The 16,457-nt window shown below is 38.1% G+C and overlaps 2 protein-coding genes across 2 annotated transcripts; one reads left to right on the top strand and one right to left on the bottom strand.

Moving 5' to 3' along the window:
- Positions 1 to 1,292: 1,292 nt before the first annotated feature.
- Positions 1,293 to 3,963, top strand: LOC122041198. Its single transcript, XM_042600807.1, has 2 exons — positions 1,293 to 1,404; positions 1,539 to 3,963. The coding sequence occupies exon 2, from the start codon at positions 1,546 to 1,548 to the stop codon at positions 3,829 to 3,831; it is 2,286 nt and encodes a 761-aa protein (XP_042456741.1). The 5' UTR covers positions 1,293 to 1,404; positions 1,539 to 1,545; the 3' UTR covers positions 3,832 to 3,963.
- Positions 3,964 to 4,511: 548 nt separating this feature from the next.
- LOC122041200 (ran guanine nucleotide release factor-like) lies at positions 4,512 to 12,653 on the bottom strand. The gene is made up of 8 exons (XM_042600808.1): positions 12,304 to 12,653; positions 9,181 to 9,308; positions 9,069 to 9,104; positions 8,841 to 8,978; positions 8,515 to 8,601; positions 7,568 to 7,615; positions 7,419 to 7,495; positions 4,512 to 4,888 (listed from the first exon to the last, which is right to left on the bottom strand). The coding sequence occupies exons 2-8, from the start codon at positions 9,253 to 9,255 to the stop codon at positions 4,741 to 4,743; spliced, it is 609 nt and encodes a 202-aa protein (XP_042456742.1). The 5' UTR covers positions 9,256 to 9,308; positions 12,304 to 12,653; the 3' UTR covers positions 4,512 to 4,740.
- Between the last annotated feature and the right edge of the window lie 3,804 nt (positions 12,654 to 16,457).

Genomic DNA, 16,457 nt, shown 5'->3' with positions numbered 1-16,457 from the left:
TTAAACAATTAGTTTCAATAAAGAATTATATGTAATTACAAACTGATGAATGCTAAAGGAAAATTCTAAGAAAGTGGAAATAACAAAATGACAAACTCTACTAATTTGGTAGCAATAACTTTATCGAGACAGCCCAAATTTTAAAATGATGTTTTCTCACGAATCTATGTGGATTAACATATATCAAAGAGTACTAAAAATATTCTATAATTTAATTTTTTTATACTAAACTTAGTTTCTAAGAGTTTGAGAGAGAATATGAGCGAGCCCTTGTCACTATTTACTTTATCGTTTAAAAAAAGAAAAAAAATCCCCTCGGATTTACTGTACAATTATTAGGCTCTACACGTGATTAATTAAATATCTTAGAAGTCCGTGCTTTCTAATTTATCGTAGTCACCGATAAAAAATTTTAATCGGATAAAATATATATAAAACAAAAGTATGGTTATTGAACCTTACAATTTATAGACTACGATAACAATGAGAGGCGTGACCTCTCTTCTACCCTTCTCTAAACCTACCCATTGATTAATTAATTTATTAATTATTCTATTTTTTAATAATAATAATAATAATAATAATAATAAGCTGTCCACCGCCTCCTCCTCACGTGCCAACCTTCATATAAGATTTTTGGAACCTTCTGCTCTTCCTTTCCCCTTTTTCCCCCTCATCCCATGTGCCCTCTCTCTTTCTCGCATTACTACTTCCTAATCACTGATAATTGCCACCTTAAACTGATTTTTATAATTAAAGCCTTGCATATAAACAATTAAAGACTAATTAAAAAACTTCACTTGGCTTTTGACCATGTTGATGCTTTGAAGCATCCTTTTCCTTCAAAAATGTTAGATGTGGCTGATTGAAAGGGTCTCTCTTATTTTTTTTATTATATAAAAAAAGACATTATAAATTTTAAAAATATTAAAAGAGTGTCTTATCCTAATTATTCTTTCTAAAATTATTAAATTTAATTAACAAAGTTAAAATAATTTTAGCTAATACTTGAACAAATAGTAAGTAGGGCATAATTTTTTTAAAATTATTTTTTCTGTCATGGTGGAAATTATGAGCAGTGGTCCATCCTAAATTTAGCAGTCCCTGGCTCTTTCTTTCGGATCAAGGGCCCCACCCGACGTCCGGTTGTGCTTTAATTATTCGGCGTTACCGTTGTCAAACCCATGCGATCGCAAGCAGACAAAATCTCCTGCGAATCTAATATTAAAAAAGCCTTCTTTTTTTTTTATTGTGGCAGTTTTGTAATAAAAGAGTAGGAGCAAGGGCGCTTGTGAGACGGAAATACGCTGCGCCATTTAATTTGCTGTCTCTGTGTCGCTCTCTTCTCTTGGTCTGCACACTCCCCTGAAGCAGCTTGGTGTTGGGGTTGCTGTCATCTCCATGGTCTCTGTGCTGCAGTAGCAAACCCTAGATTTGTTTATTTATTCCTTTTGTTTATTGTGGATCTTTAGCTTCTCCGCGATCTCAAGTCCCAAGGCGAACGCCCGTTTCATCTCCTTTCCCTTTCTTTGATTAAGTGCGTAGATGAGGCGGCGGCGGAAGGCTTCTTCGTCCGCGGGCGGAGCGGAGCACCACCCCCATTCGCGCCGCCGGATGCGCGGTCGGGATCTGTTCTTCTGCTTCGGCTCCCAGCCGTCCTCGAAGTCCGTCCTCAGTCCCGGCCGCGGACGCGAGGCCTCGGCGGGGCCGTCGCTCTCCTCCTCGCTCAGCCGACGACTCCGCAGTAGCGGGAGCGTCAAGGGCGGCCAGTCGCCGATGTTTCCCTCGGTGGTCGGGGGGAGACGGAAAGGCGTCGCCTTTGAGGCCGCCGAACCCTCCTCGCCCAAGGTCACCTGCATCGGCCAGGTCCGCGTCAAGAGCAAGAAGAAGGCTGCCGCCGCCGCTGCGGCCGCTGCTGCCGCCGCCGCCAAGGGCAAGGGCGTCGCAATGCGGTCGCGGTCGATGAGGGGCAGCGAGATCGAGGCCAGCTTCCGGCGGACGGAGGGGATCGGCGGGGTGCGCGAGTGCCTTCCGATCAGGAGCCAGAGGTGGGCCTACCAGCTTCCTGTGAGCATTTGCGAGGCGCTGCGGGCGATCGGGTCGGAGTTCAATTGCTTCTCCCCCTGCAGCGGAAGATCCCTGTGTTCCTCTTTGCAGTCCGGCAAAGGGAAGGAAGCCGAAAAGAGGTCGAATTCCTGTGGCGCCGTGTTGACACGGTGGCTGATGGTGGCTCCCGACCGCAACGACGGGAAGAGAAGGGAGATGGTTAGCATGGTAGTCGATAACCGGAAGCAAAGGGAGACGACGACGCTAGTGAAAGAGCGCATAGACGGTGAAGATTTGGAGCTGGAGATGAGGGAAGAGGTGGTGATGGTGTTGGAGAAAGGGAAAATTAAAGAAGAGGAGGAAGCTAGGGTTAGCATTTGCATTCCCCCCAAGAATGCTCTACTTCTGATGAGATGTCGATCCGATCCGGTGCAGATGGCCGCACTGGCGAGCCGGTTCTGGGAGTCGCCAGCGATGCAGGTGCGCGTGGAAGAGGGCGACGGGAAAGGGAAGGAAGATGGTGCAGATGGAGCATCAGAGGGAGAAAAGAGGGATTTTGAAGTTGCTAAAGAGGAGCTGAAATCTGAAAGTGATCAAGTTGCGATTTTGATAGCAGAAGAGGCAAAAGAAGAGACGATGCCACTCGTTCCTGATGAATCGAAGCCAAGCAAAGATGAAGATCGATCGAGAACTCAGGAAGAACTAGCTGTAACTGATGCAGAGAAAGCAGAGATCGAAATTAAGACTCCCTTGGAGGATAAGAAAGCAAAAGGAAGGGAAGATGTAAAAGGAAAGAGAGACGGTAGCTGTTCATCTGCGATGGAAAAGGAAGAGAGGAGATCCAATAGGCATTCTTCCAGATCGAAGGAGATGAGCAAGAGACGCAGTTCGGCTTCGAGAGAGAGGGACAGGCGGCGGCATAGCTTCTCCACTGACAGGGAGGTGGGGAGGTCGACCTGCAGCAGTGACAAGGAAACAAGGAGAGCAAGTTTCTCCGGCGAAGCCAAGGGGAGGTGGAGTTTCTCCATTGAGAAGGAAGATAAGATGGCTAAAGAAGAATTCTCAGCCAAAGAGAAAGGAACAACTAACAAGGTTGTGGCTCAAAATTCTCCTCGTGCCGAAGAAAAAGAGGACTACAGTGAAGTAATTGATCGAGATGGAGGGGAAAGGGCAGTAGGATCGGAGACTGGAGAGAAGAAAGAGCCGGAGAAGAAGAGCATGGCGTTGCCTGAGTGCCTTCTCCTAATGATGTATGAGCCAAAGTTATCCATGGAGGTTTCCAAAGAAACTTGGGTTTGCAGCAACGACTTCCTACAATGGCAGCTTCACCACCCTAATTATCGTCCTCGGCACCCTTCTAAAGCCACCGCTGCTATTGGCAACATGACTGATACCTCCACAAGTGCTGCTGCGGCGGCAGGCAGCAACAATGACACAAGAAGCACTACACTGAATGAAGCAAAGAATGACGAGGTAAACAATGGGATCAATAGTGACAGAAGCATGGGGAACAAGGAAGGTGTTATTTCGATCCTGGAGATACCTCAGCTGCATCCACCACCATCTCCTCCTCCACCGGCAACACCCTCAGCTCCAGAGGCAGAGAAGAAGTTGAGAGGCAATGCGGTTGCAGTGCCCACTCCGGTGCCACCTTCTGTGTATGGGCCACTAGTGCTAACGCGATGCAAGTCAGAGCCAATGAGGCCATCGGCGAAGCTGACACCGGATGCCTGCTTTTGGAAGGATCGACATCGGCCAATCGGATCCACCGAAATTGGATTCTGAGTTGATCTACCAATCTGATTTTAGGCAAGCTATGCAAAACTGTATTATCCACTGCTTGTAATGTCGATCACATTATGTGGTATTGTTGTTATGTAGCTTGTACAATAACAATAGCAAGGGAAACCTTTGTCATGACTGAATCTCTCCATGCAAATTTTGTGATCTTGTCCTTTTATTTTTCACTCATGATCATCAACTCAAGATGAAATTCCTGCAAAGTGTTACCTTGATCATCCTGCCTGCCACTTCTCAGTGGTAAAAAGAAGGCAAAGAGGTGGAAAGCTTATGTATGATTGGAGAGCGACCTGAAAATCATTTCTCATCTCTGCCATGGCCATCCATGTTTTCTGCTCAGGTTCATCACCTTTGGGCTGTGAAAGCTTATCACTGTCATCTCCTTTTTCTTACGTCCCGTCTTTTTTGTGCACCGCAGCATGTTAATGGCACAGATGGAGCAAAAGAAAACATGGAGAAATTGAGCTGAAGCTAAAGTATGTAACTTTTACAGTCCACTGAGCAAAAGATATACCAATCTTTTTAGATTTCTTGTTGCGATGCCGACAATGCATTTAGACTTTACAACAGCCAGGTCTTTCCATTGCACGGCTTTGTGTTAAGCAACATCAGCTCAGCTTTGATAAGCCATGGCAGATGTTCTCCCAGCCATTATGACCAAAAGATAAGACAACAGCTATGCTTCATGAATTTAGAATGAAAGCTGTACTAAATTTCACAAAATAGACAACATTATATGCCTCTCTGGCCCCTTTTGTCCCTCATAAGACTACAATACGTACATTTACGTACATTTATATGTTTATCAGTAGTGTAACTGTTGAAGAAATTTTTGTCTGCAAAACAGTGACTAGCATTCTGAAATAGCAAAAAGATCCATCAGATGTCAACTTCTCAAGCTCCTGTATTAAAGAGACCCCAGTCATGGACTTTGAAATTTGTGACTGCGAGTTTGAAGACTTCGGCCAAAGGTAGACATCCAGCTTGGGCAGCGGGTACAGTTGGACCAGCACCCACAACGTTTGCACTTTCGCTCAGTGGGCTAAAATCACAAGGCATAAGATAAAAAGAATTTCAGATGCAATGTAATTGCCAAAGAGTTTAAAAATATTAATTACAAATTTTAACCATTAAAAGATAGACTCACATCATTTCGCTATAATTGCACAATTTTTTTATTGAAAATTTCTTTTATTTAGTTGGTTGTTTAATTTAAATTACCCTTTTTCATAAAAAAAATAATATAGATGGTCTCTTTACTATTCTTAGTTTATCAATCATTCATCCAAAAAATAGAAGAAATAGATACCCTTCTTTATTTTATTTTTTTATACATCCTAGTATTGTTACTTATCAATAATTGTAGATTAACATAATGAAAGAAAACTCCGCTGATATTATGAAATATGAGAGATATAAATTCTAGCTACAAAGGTATTAAAATCAAAATAGAAGATGAACTTAGATGTAGGAGAACTAACTTGAACAATCTAATCTAATAGAAAAGAATGAAAATGAAATATTTGTTAAAAAATGGACTATTAGACAAAAGATGAAATGAAAGAAAAATTAGAAAACTTGACGTAGTAAGATAATTAACTTCACCTACACTAGATGGCACATGAAAATGCATTAAATTTTGGACAAAAGTCAAAAGAACACCTTGTTTTTTTCAAATCATCAAAAGGGCGCCCCATTTTAATTTTAATTTCTTTTTATCAAAATGACACTTCACCCCATTATTCAGCCATGTACATACCACAAATGCCCTCTAGTACTATTTCGCATTATTCTCTCTTGCCTAAATCTTGAGTCGATCAAGTGTGTCGTAATTGTTATACATATTGTAGGAACTACGATTTCGTAACTGTTATAACGTATATTAAACCTGTTCAAAAATATTCATGTTATAATATTCACGTTGTAGCAACTACAAAATCGTAGCTACTATAATATGTATAACAGCTACGGTTTCATAAATGCTACAACGCATATGATCGATTCAAAATTTAGACGGGAGATAATAATGGAAACAATTATTGAAGGGTAGTTGGGGTGGAATACCCTTTTGATAAAAAATCAAAGTGGAACGTCCCTTTGCTAAAAAATCAAAGTGGGCAGCCCCTTTAATAAAAAATCAAAGTGAGGCGCACCGCTTCGATGATTTGGAGAAAAAAACACCTTTTAATTTTTACCCTTAAAATTTCCATACATGCACATTATATGAAGACAAACAATACAAAATTGTCATGCATAGTGAGAGTTATTTTTCCCATGAAAGCCCTTATCATACTCACATCAAAACATCACATGAGTCATTTCAAAGTTACATGGATAGACTAAATATCCCTTTTGGTCACAAGGAAATGTTTGATTCTTATCCAGCTATGCTCCTATATTGATGAGAAAATTTCCAAAAAAAAATGTATGTAGGCAGTATACAATAGATTTATTGTTAAGATGTCTGTGCCCATTTATAGTAATTTTTTGAGTCACAAAACTCATCAGCCAATTGCTTGCTTTTATCCATTAAACTAAGAAATTTACTATGTGCATATGAGAACCATGTCAACTTTAGAAGAATTGCATAACTAATTGATTGCTATAATCTTGATGCATCCAATAGACTAACCATAACCTGTCCACCTTTATCAATACAATTAAATTTAACTTTGTATAAACACTTGGTAAAGCACGAAAACCTTTTTTGAACACCTGGCACAATATTGAGTCATTTTGTGTAACCACTCTCACTAAGCTATTAAGCTTCTCTTGTAGACTCACTCTAAATAAACTATTCTAAATTGTAGAATCCATCCAAGAGTGAAAAGCTTATCAAAATGTCATCTGAAAGAAAGCTCTTCAAGTGATACACAAGATTTTTCAAGGATAGCAATAAATCTTCAAATTCTTTAAGAACTTGCACTCCATTATTATTTGGGTGATATTAAACATTTTTTTAGAAAATAATTTCTCCCTTGAAGTTTCAGCAGAGTGGCTAGGGGGAGGTTAAACAAATTTGAATTTTTGAAATAAAGAACAAGGATCCAGGAAGGGAGACTTCAAATGCAAACAGCAAAAATATGAAAAAATTACTATGAGAAATTCTTTGCGGGTATATTTAGGCTTTTGATGTTATACGTACAACAGGAGGTTGAGTTGACAACTTGAGTATAATAGGGAGTAAATATTTGAAGTTGATTGTGAACAATTCTAAATGCAGGCTTGGATGTAGCAATGCCAGCCAATTTGGTGTCCAGATAACTATACATCGTTGTATATCATTGAGCTTGCCTATCTTGTCTTGTTGTGCTTACTTGTATATTCTTATGTTTTTGCTTTGGCAGTGTTTACGATATCGTTACATCCTGCTCGCATACAATTACCACTTCCTTTCAAATAGCATGCATAACTAATGTTGTCATATTTTGGAAAAGATCCATATAGCCAAGTAGCCAACTTCAAATAGTTGAGACATATGGCGTATTATTTTTACCTTAGTAACTTAGGAAATGATTGATGGAAAAGGAATGAGTAAAGAAAAGTAAAATAAAAATGGTACTAAAACTTACTTTATTAATAAGGGCTCATATGCAGTAATTAGCACATCAGTTGTCACTTCCCTAAGACGCAAATTTGCTAGATATACCTGCAAGAAACAACTTGAATATTCAAGTCTCCCTATACCTAGCTAAGACATTAGATGCAAAAGTGAACTTACTCGAACCAAATTCTGTGCCTCCCTCCCTTGCCTTCCCTTAGCAATGGCCTATAATAATATTATAAATATCTCACAAGACTAATAACAAAAAAAGAAAAGAAAGATAGGAAAAGATGAACAAAAAATAAATCAGAGAACAATATAGTTATAATCAGAGAAGGAAAATTGCGTAAATGTACGATGTTAACAGAAATCAATTATGATATGCATCTCTTAGTTGTCTGGGTCTGGGAATAAAGCTAATGCAGTAAAGGCCTACAGTCAATTCAAGGATCTCATCTTTCAATAAATATCATATGATATATATACTGTAATTGCATTTGCAAGTTCAAATTAAGTTGAAACTGACTAATGTATTGATTGTTTGTCAATCATTCAATTGCTGAAATAGTCAATTTACAGCTGATGACAAGTTCAGCAAGCAGTAAATGAATAGAACATATTAAAAGAATATACAGAAAACATGTGATAAACATAATCTATGGTATTGGAATAATCTCCACGATAGTTAATCTAATAACTGAATCTAAACAAGGACAGAAGTTATGATTAAAACTAGTTTATATTCAATGTTGACACTAATTTCAATATGACCTTGAAAGATAATGGAATAAATAAATGTGCTATAAAGTTGTTAAAGAGCTAAAAGAATAGTGACGATAGAGGCGTATTGAGAATCTATTAATTCTCATTATTTCCAAATAGGGTTTCAAATCATGTATTTATGTTTATGCATTGTTACACTATCTAAGATTTAGACACATGAGTAGGGTATACCTGCTGGACAAGTCCCTGTTTTTTTTACAAGTCAGAATCGCAGACAAGACAAAAAAAAGTCACATTTAAACAGTTAATAACCACAATGTTTAAGTATTTTTCTTTTAAGCATGTAGTAAAAATCCATATCCCAAGAAACGGTACCCCAGTTAACATCAAGAGTAGCTTACCATTTGAGCAACTGCAATTGAAGCTATTGCAGGACCATTGGTGCTGGTTAAACCAATAGCCTCAAGAGTACCAGACTGCTCAAGGACCTGTGTCAAGAGCCATGGAGGAAAACTATAATAAACAGTTTATTCTTCTTAGATTCTGAAAATATATATATATATATATATATATTTTAAAAAATGTATTTTAAATCTGATAATACTGCCTAGTATGGGCAAGTACATACCAATAAAATGGATTAGTTTGCAACTTGAATGCTTAGCTATGGTTTTATGTTAACAAAAATAATAATGGATAGCAAAACACTGGATGAAGAGTAATTTACCATAGAATCCTCTGCATCTTGTTCTCCTGCAATGTCACGTAGAAACCAAACTGCACTTTCATTATCTCCAACCTCATGCTTAATATCTAACAATTCAAAAATAAGGCTCTCATCCCGGTTGGGATCTGCAAACACTTCCTTCAAATTTCAAAAAAATGGATACTCCAATCTTAAACTCAAATTTGAAAAATCTGAGACTTAATTTGGTAACTAGCAAAATTTGGGTACCTGATGATCGGGCACTTCTCGAAGGTTGCTCACATCCTGATGAGCCAAAAGCAGCCATCAATGCATAATCATTGCAAAGTGAATTTTAATCCTTGCCTAATAATAAAGTTACCTGAAACCTCAGAGGAAAACAGCTAGAAATTGAACCCCCAAATAAAGGATGCACAACACAATCTTCTCCACTCATATTGCTACTGCTTCTCAAGTGCTTCCCTTTCCCAATGGTCTAAAAATCCAAAACTGCAGAAATATGCATAAAGCAAGTGAGTTGCCCTATTAATATATGATAAACAGTAAGTTGGAAGAAATTTCAACCAAAAACACTCTTGAGGGCCATCAAAGCTCAAGTTCATCGTTAAATCCAAGTAAAAAGGCACAACATCCATCTGCATATAATTATGTTCATGGAAGGTTGAAGTTTTAAACTATTTCCTTTAATCAAATAAGGAATTGACGGGCAATTATACCAAAAAATCATTCTCCCTATGGTTCTTGGACAAGCTTTGACATCTTTTACTTGCAGTTATAAAATTTGTCTTCCCTGTTGCTTTATCAATCCTTTTATCCAAGAATCTCAAGTATGTTTCTCAGTCAACTTAAACTAAATGGCATGGTATTTTCAACATATAACATTGTCAATAGAAAATAGTTCATGGACTTTTAACATCAAAATCATCAATCAGTACCATTATTTCAAGTGTCAATCAGCAGCCGGCACGACAACATGTTTTTCCAACTGCCAACAAATACCTAGACTATATTAGCATGGCTAAGCGTCATTATGTCGCTCATGCTGATGCATTTTCAGTGTTGTAGACCAAAATAAGGCCTATTTCAGCCCACTCTTTGGAACTGACCGAGGAATAAAAACATTTTCTCTCCATCACTCTTCCTTTAATTTCATCTTCAGGTCATAGGAGAAGATGAAACACAATAAAAGGAGAGTGGAGGGGAACTACCAAGTGCACGCTTCAATTTCATCTTCTAATCAGGGAAGGAAATGAAACACTATAGCAGTAGAGTGAAGCTCGAGAGCCACCAACCGAGTAATAATAATAGCAAAGCAAAGTGACACTGGAATCAGGGAAACTAAGATGCATATGTATCATGTAGCTACGCATGCTTTCAATCGTATTCAAGTGCAACTTCTAGAGGTTACTAAGATATATTTATAGACATGTGGAGAAGCATTTCCAATACCAAATATCCGGAAGTATTACTTATGATCATTCTAAAAGTATAAATCAAGACAATTATGGGTTACTCACACTAGGATGTTATAAAAATCACTGCTCTAATCTGATAGGCAACGGTCTTTCAAGATGGTAAGCTATACTTGCTAGTTGCTAGCTGATAGTTTGTTATATTTTTGCAACTTGTTGCTCTAAAATTTTTGTTTAATTGACTTTCAATTTGCAATTGGCTTATACTTGGAGTAACTAGTTAAGTGGATTATAAGATTAAAAATTACTTGAGTTGATTTAAACTTGATGAGAATTAGCACAACATGGAACCACACCAATATTGTTCCAGCTGAAGAACAAAATATGGAATGAAACTTTAATCCTTGGTTTCGACAATATGCATAGTTCTTTTATCCAGATCAATTCACAAGAATCCAACAATTGTTTGACTGATATTTTCATGCATTTTATAGGCCAAAGAGCACACATTCAACCAATATAATATCTTAGACATGACAACAAAGACATGGCATCAAACGTCAATCGATATCATCGGCATGACTGCAACATATCATTTCACTGCTGAACAATAACAATACTATTTTGGCATGGGTAAATGTCATTGTGTTGCTCATGCCAACATAGTTTCAAGGAATTAGTGCTATCTTAGACTGACCAAGACAAGAAGATTCCCTTTGTGTGACTCATCCTTTAATTTCAGCACTGGAAGAGATTAAAAACTATGAAAGATTAGGGAGGGAAAGGGGGGAAGCACCAACAAAGATAAATGATGCAAAAGTTAAAAGGAAAAAAAAAAAGAAAAAAAAGAGAGATATTCAATAGTTTGGCCTGTTTTTTAAAAATATTGAAAAATACATGACTAAGAACTTGGACATGTTATCAATACAATCATTAACTAGAGAGATAGGTTGTTTCATACATGTTCTTTCTATATATTTAGATTTAATTAGATATATTGCACTATTGAAAATGATTGACTAATAAACCACATATGCATTTATTGGATCTTATAATATATAGTACTTTTTCTATGACACTAACCATGAGCATCATGCTCATAACCCGTCGTTATTGTCCCTCCATGAACTTCATGGTGCCATATTGTGAGCATGTTGTGTGGCCACCAAGTGTGATGGAAGCCCCTCCCTTTCCACAAGAGGTATTAGCACTTCAACAAAAATTCCTTTTACCATTAACTCTATAGAATGTGTTTTTTATCTTTGTTAAAATCTACTCATAAATTCTAATTAAATTGAAATTTTCCTTTAATTACAACCACAAGCACCATGTTTATAACCCCTGTCATTATTGTCCCTCCATGAACTCCATGGTGCCATATTGTGAGCCTGTATGGGATATGTGATGTTCGCCAAGTGTGATGGATTCCCCTCCCTTTCAACAAGAGGTATTTGATAGACCGCGTATGGCGTACTACACAGTTACAATTTACATTAATACCGAACCCCTCTACACTAATATAGTATAAAGATGACTCGGATCATCTCTTACAAGGAATGTAGAGTGATAAACTTAGGAACCAATGTTATTGCTTTTGGGGTTTTATGTTGTAACTGGGGGATTTGGATTTTGAGTTATAAGACTACTAATTAAAAGACAATGTGAGTAATCAAAACCTATTCTAACTTAAATTACAATTGCACGTGAATTAAAAGCAACATCAAGAAAACATCTAATGAAACAAAACCTAGATCATGTAGCAAAACCTAAACTAATCTAACCTAATTGCATTCAAGTGAAGGGCACAAACATAATGGACTCAACATTAACAAAGCAATGCAAACAAACTAACTAAAGGAATTACCAAACTAAAGTCTAAGAAACATTTCATCGAACAACTTGCAAGCATCATCTAAATCGAATAAAATTCATGAACTCTTAAGCATGAAACATTCCATCGAACAACTTGTAAGCATCATCCAAAATTAATCAACATAAACTCATTCAAACAACCAATGCATCGAAGACACAATCACACATCAAACAATCAACCCAACACAAAAGATATCAACCAAAGCTGTCGGGAATCGGAAGATGAAGCTGCTGCTCGGATGTGGAAAATTCCAGCTCGGATCTAATAGCGGAGGTGATGAAGCACTGTGGAGGTGGCCTGAGATTCGGATAGGCGTGCGGATGAAGTAGGGGTCCGCCCCTTGCTTCTCCGATGAGGATGATGTGGGGAGCTCCGGTTGATAGCGTTCGGTGGAGGAGAGGTAGGGAAGAGGAGGAAGGCTAGGTAGGGAAGCCCCTGGTGGATGAGGCGATTGGCGACGACCGGAGGGATTCCTCGGTGTGCCGTCGATGGAGATGGGAGCAAGGTGCTGGCGGAAGAAGGTGAAGCCGTCAAAATGGAATAGGGATTCCTTGCTTCTCATCCGGGTCTTGGATCCGGGTTTGGGCAGTCTTGAGTTGTGGATCCGGACTTGGCTTTTTGGATCCAAATTAGGGATGAGGTTTGACTCTCTTCGTGGGCTGGGTTTCCCTCTTGGATTGGGCTCCCTTAGGATCTTGGTTGCCTCCATTAGGAAGTGAACCCATTGATTGGGTTGGATGGATCCAATCTCGCCAAGTGATTTGATTGGATTGGATAAACCATCTTTCCTAAGTTGAACCAAACTCAAATTGGACCCAGCTTCATTTGAACCGACCTCGTTCTTGATCCCTACAAAACCAAATTAATACCATAAATATAGAAAGAATTAAGCCTCAAAATAAATTCGAACTTATAAAATATAATATGAATCAATTTTTAACTATACCAGATGATGTAAATGTCAAGTACACCGCTAAAATAAAATGTCAAAATATTAATTATCAAATTCTCCTATATTTATTCTTACGTGTTTTAGATAAGTAAATAAAACTAAGAAAAAAAAAGAAAGCTCATCTCCTTAATTATTGTTGGGTATTATAAGGTTACACGTGAAAAAAAAGAAAAGATATTTATATTAGTATGAAATATTTTGAATAAAGTTTAAAAATAAAATAATAAGAACTTAGGTCTAAAATGAACAACAATATATTATTATGGAGATATCTAAAGTCCTTCGGCTCCAATAATTGGTATTAGAGACTGAACTACCAGAAGGTCTAACTACCGACTATACACAAAAGTTATGGTCTAATAGAGTCATGTGAGTAGAATATTGACTTCGAAAAAAAAAAGTGAGACCCCCGTATCTGGATCAAGAAGACCAAACACCATGCAAGAAGTTCTGGTGGATTAGGCAAAGAAGTTCTAGTTGCAGTTAGACAAAGAAGACCTAGTAAGTCAATTAGATTGAGGGACAAGGAAGTCCTAGTTGATCAGATGGATCAATGTGCAGGAAGACCTAGTAGATCGGTTGGACCGAAGGGCAGAAAAACATAATGGGTCAAGGATCAGACGTCAAACGGATAAGCTTTTTGCTTGAGATGACATGTGGTCTTTCATTTGAGAGGGGGATTGTTAAGGTTGGAAACAAAGTCCTACATTAAAAATATATGGAAAACATCATCGGTTAATAAAGGAAAAATATCTCCATTGATATGAGGTCTTTTGGTTAAAATCTAAAAAATAAAACTATGAGGACTTAAGCCTAAAGTGGAGAATATCATACCATTATGAAGATATCTAAATTCTTTCAGTCATAACAATTATTCTCTAGTGATACCTAGAAGATATTAAAAGGTAATTACATAGAACCATCAAATTTATAAAGATCAAAATATTCATGAATCCAAATCTTATACTAGCCAACAAGCATAGTGATATCAAACTACTTGAGTAGACTAAGTATGAAAAGAGCCTCACAAGGTAATATTTCATCTCTCGCTCTCAAAAACATATGTGAAAATGGAATTCCACTAGAAGGCCTTGTTCATTTTCTATTCTCTACCACTATAACATACACAACTCAAATGAATCAAAATTATTTATAAAGATTTGAAAAGGGAATCAAAGAGAACTAAGTGAAGTGAGTAAAATGGGAAAGAGAAACAGAATTAATAAGTTAGTAAGAGTATTGAAAGAATAACCCAATTACTTAACCAAATGATTTCAAAAATTATCATTGTTTCAACTAACACTAATACATTTCCAATTCCATAAATCTATTTCAAGGAAAAAAACCCTTCAAAATTCAGACTCAGACTAAATCTTAAGAAATTCTTGCATATCAGTGTTGGAACACTCCGAGGCTAGGGGTGAATAGCTCATCTTACTCACTTGCTTTCTTCATTGATGTTGTTGTAGCGGATAAATTTGAAGCAAAACTCCCCAATGCTAACACAAAAGATTTACTTAGTATCCACCTCAAAAAAAGATAACTAATCCAAGGATCGAGACTTGAGTACACTTTCCACTATGAAAATACTTTTTCTCAGAACAATCCGGAGTTGGAGAAACCTCGTATAAGCTCACACAATAATACAACTCAAAACAAGAAGTAAATGTACATAAAACACTAAAAACCTCTTCTTGTTTGATCTCTTGTAGCTTGTAATCTCATTCGTTAGTCACTATTCAAAAGGCTAGTAGTCACCCGTGATTTACCTCCTCCGTGTTGGCCCTGGGACTGGTTGGCGAGGCGCTGGGGGCGAGCGTAGTTGCCTTTTGCCGCCTTCTTGTAGCTTGTAATCACCTTTTGAATCTTAGAAGTGCAACAACACTTGTCTTCAAGAAGCTTTAAGAACTGGTGACAATGATGAAGAAGAATTGGTGAAGAGTTACTTGTGTTTGAACTTGTCGTCGCCTTTATATATGTGATTTTAGGGCTTCCAATCGATGGGACCTACTCCCAATCCAATCGATCTCAACCGTCCAAACCTTGCAACCTGCGCAACGGTCATATCCCAATCAATTAGAGAGGCTTTGATCGATCAACTATCGATTCAGAGCGCCTCTGTGCTCTTTGTGAGAGACGCGGAATCGATTGGCCAATCGATCTCATTCTCTTCGCAATTTCTTATGCCTCAATCAACCAACTGATCGATTTAAGCATCCCAACTGATCGATTGGGAATGTTTCTATGCTCGTGAGAATGACTCCCAATCGATCGACTGATCTATTGGTTGCCCTTGCTGACGGGGACTCTCCCAATCAATTGATTAATTGATTAGGCTCTGGTTCAATTGATCACCAGATCGATTGACCAATCCTAACTTGCTAAACTCAAGTCTAGGGTTCCCTTGCCCAACATCTAGTCAACCGTGACATGTTGGGACTTCCTTGTACCTAGCATCCAGTCAACTTTTGATTTGTTGGGACTTCATCACCATGTGTCTGATCAATCTTTTGACTCACTTGAATTTTTCTCCTCATGCCAAGTGTCTGTTCAACTTTGACCCACTTGGACTTCCAAATGCCAGGTGTTCAGTCAACCTTGACCCACCTAGGATTTCCTCATGTCTGGCTTCACTCACTAGGGCTTTTCAACACCTGACTTAACTCACCAGGATTTCCCTCTACCTAGCTTCACTCACTAGGACTTTTCACCTGCCTTCACTCACTAGGATTTCTCATCACCTAGCTTTACTTACTAAGATTTTTCCAACTACCTGGCTTCACTCACTAGAACTTTCACACCAAGTGTCTGATCAACACTGATCCACTTGGATTTTCTGCCAACTTTCCCATTAGACTTTTCTTTGTTTAACTTCTAGTTAGGACTTTCTAGTCAAATATCTGGTCAACCTTGACCTACTTAACTTATGGTCAAACTTTAACCATCAATCTCTATATAGACAATTGCACCTATAATCTCCATATATTGTCAAACATCAAAACTCAAACGTCAAGACTCAAACTTGAGTTAACTCAAGCTTAGTCAACTTGGTCAACTTTGACCCAGGGGAAATTGCACCAAGAATCTTCCCCTTTTTGATGTTTAATAATATATTTAAGTTAGGCTAATCCCATAGCCTCAACTTCTTCTTCATGCCAAAGCATGAATGAAGGTTTTCTCCATTTTCCTCCTTTCCAAGAGTATTTCCTCCTTTGGGCAATAGGGTAACCTTCCTCTTTGGATAATGAAGGTCTAACTTAAACCCTACATTCTCCCCTTTTGGGGCACATCAAAAACTCTCCCTCTAAAGAGTTATCCACATCTTGGCTATAACCTCATTTGTTGTTCACAACATCACAATAAAAGTCTCATACCCTTCATTGTCTCGAAATGCTCATCCT

This window comes from Zingiber officinale, chromosome 2A (assembly GCF_018446385.1).
Source record: "Zingiber officinale cultivar Zhangliang chromosome 2A, Zo_v1.1, whole genome shotgun sequence".
Classification (NCBI taxonomy): domain Eukaryota; kingdom Viridiplantae; phylum Streptophyta; class Magnoliopsida; order Zingiberales; family Zingiberaceae; genus Zingiber; species Zingiber officinale.
Note: the sequence above shows the minus strand (reverse complement) of the source record. Positions and strands in the feature narration are given on the sequence as shown.

Excerpts from the sequence above, each read along its gene's own strand:
- LOC122041200 (XM_042600808.1), bottom strand. The coding sequence starts at position 9,255 with ATGAGTGGAGAAGATTGTGTTGTGCATCCTTTATTTGGGGGTTCAATT. Across the intron at positions 9,105-9,180 it reads GTTTTCCTCTGAGGTTTCAG|GATGTGAGCAACCTTCGAGA; the intron begins GTAACTTTATTA and ends TTGGCTCATCAG. Across the intron at positions 4,889-7,418 it reads TATGAGCCCTTATTAATAAA|CCCACTGAGCGAAAGTGCAA; the intron begins GTAAGTTTTAGT and ends TTGTGATTTTAG.
- LOC122041198 (XM_042600807.1), top strand. The coding sequence starts at position 1,546 with ATGAGGCGGCGGCGGAAGGCTTCTTCGTCCGCGGGCGGAGCGGAGCAC.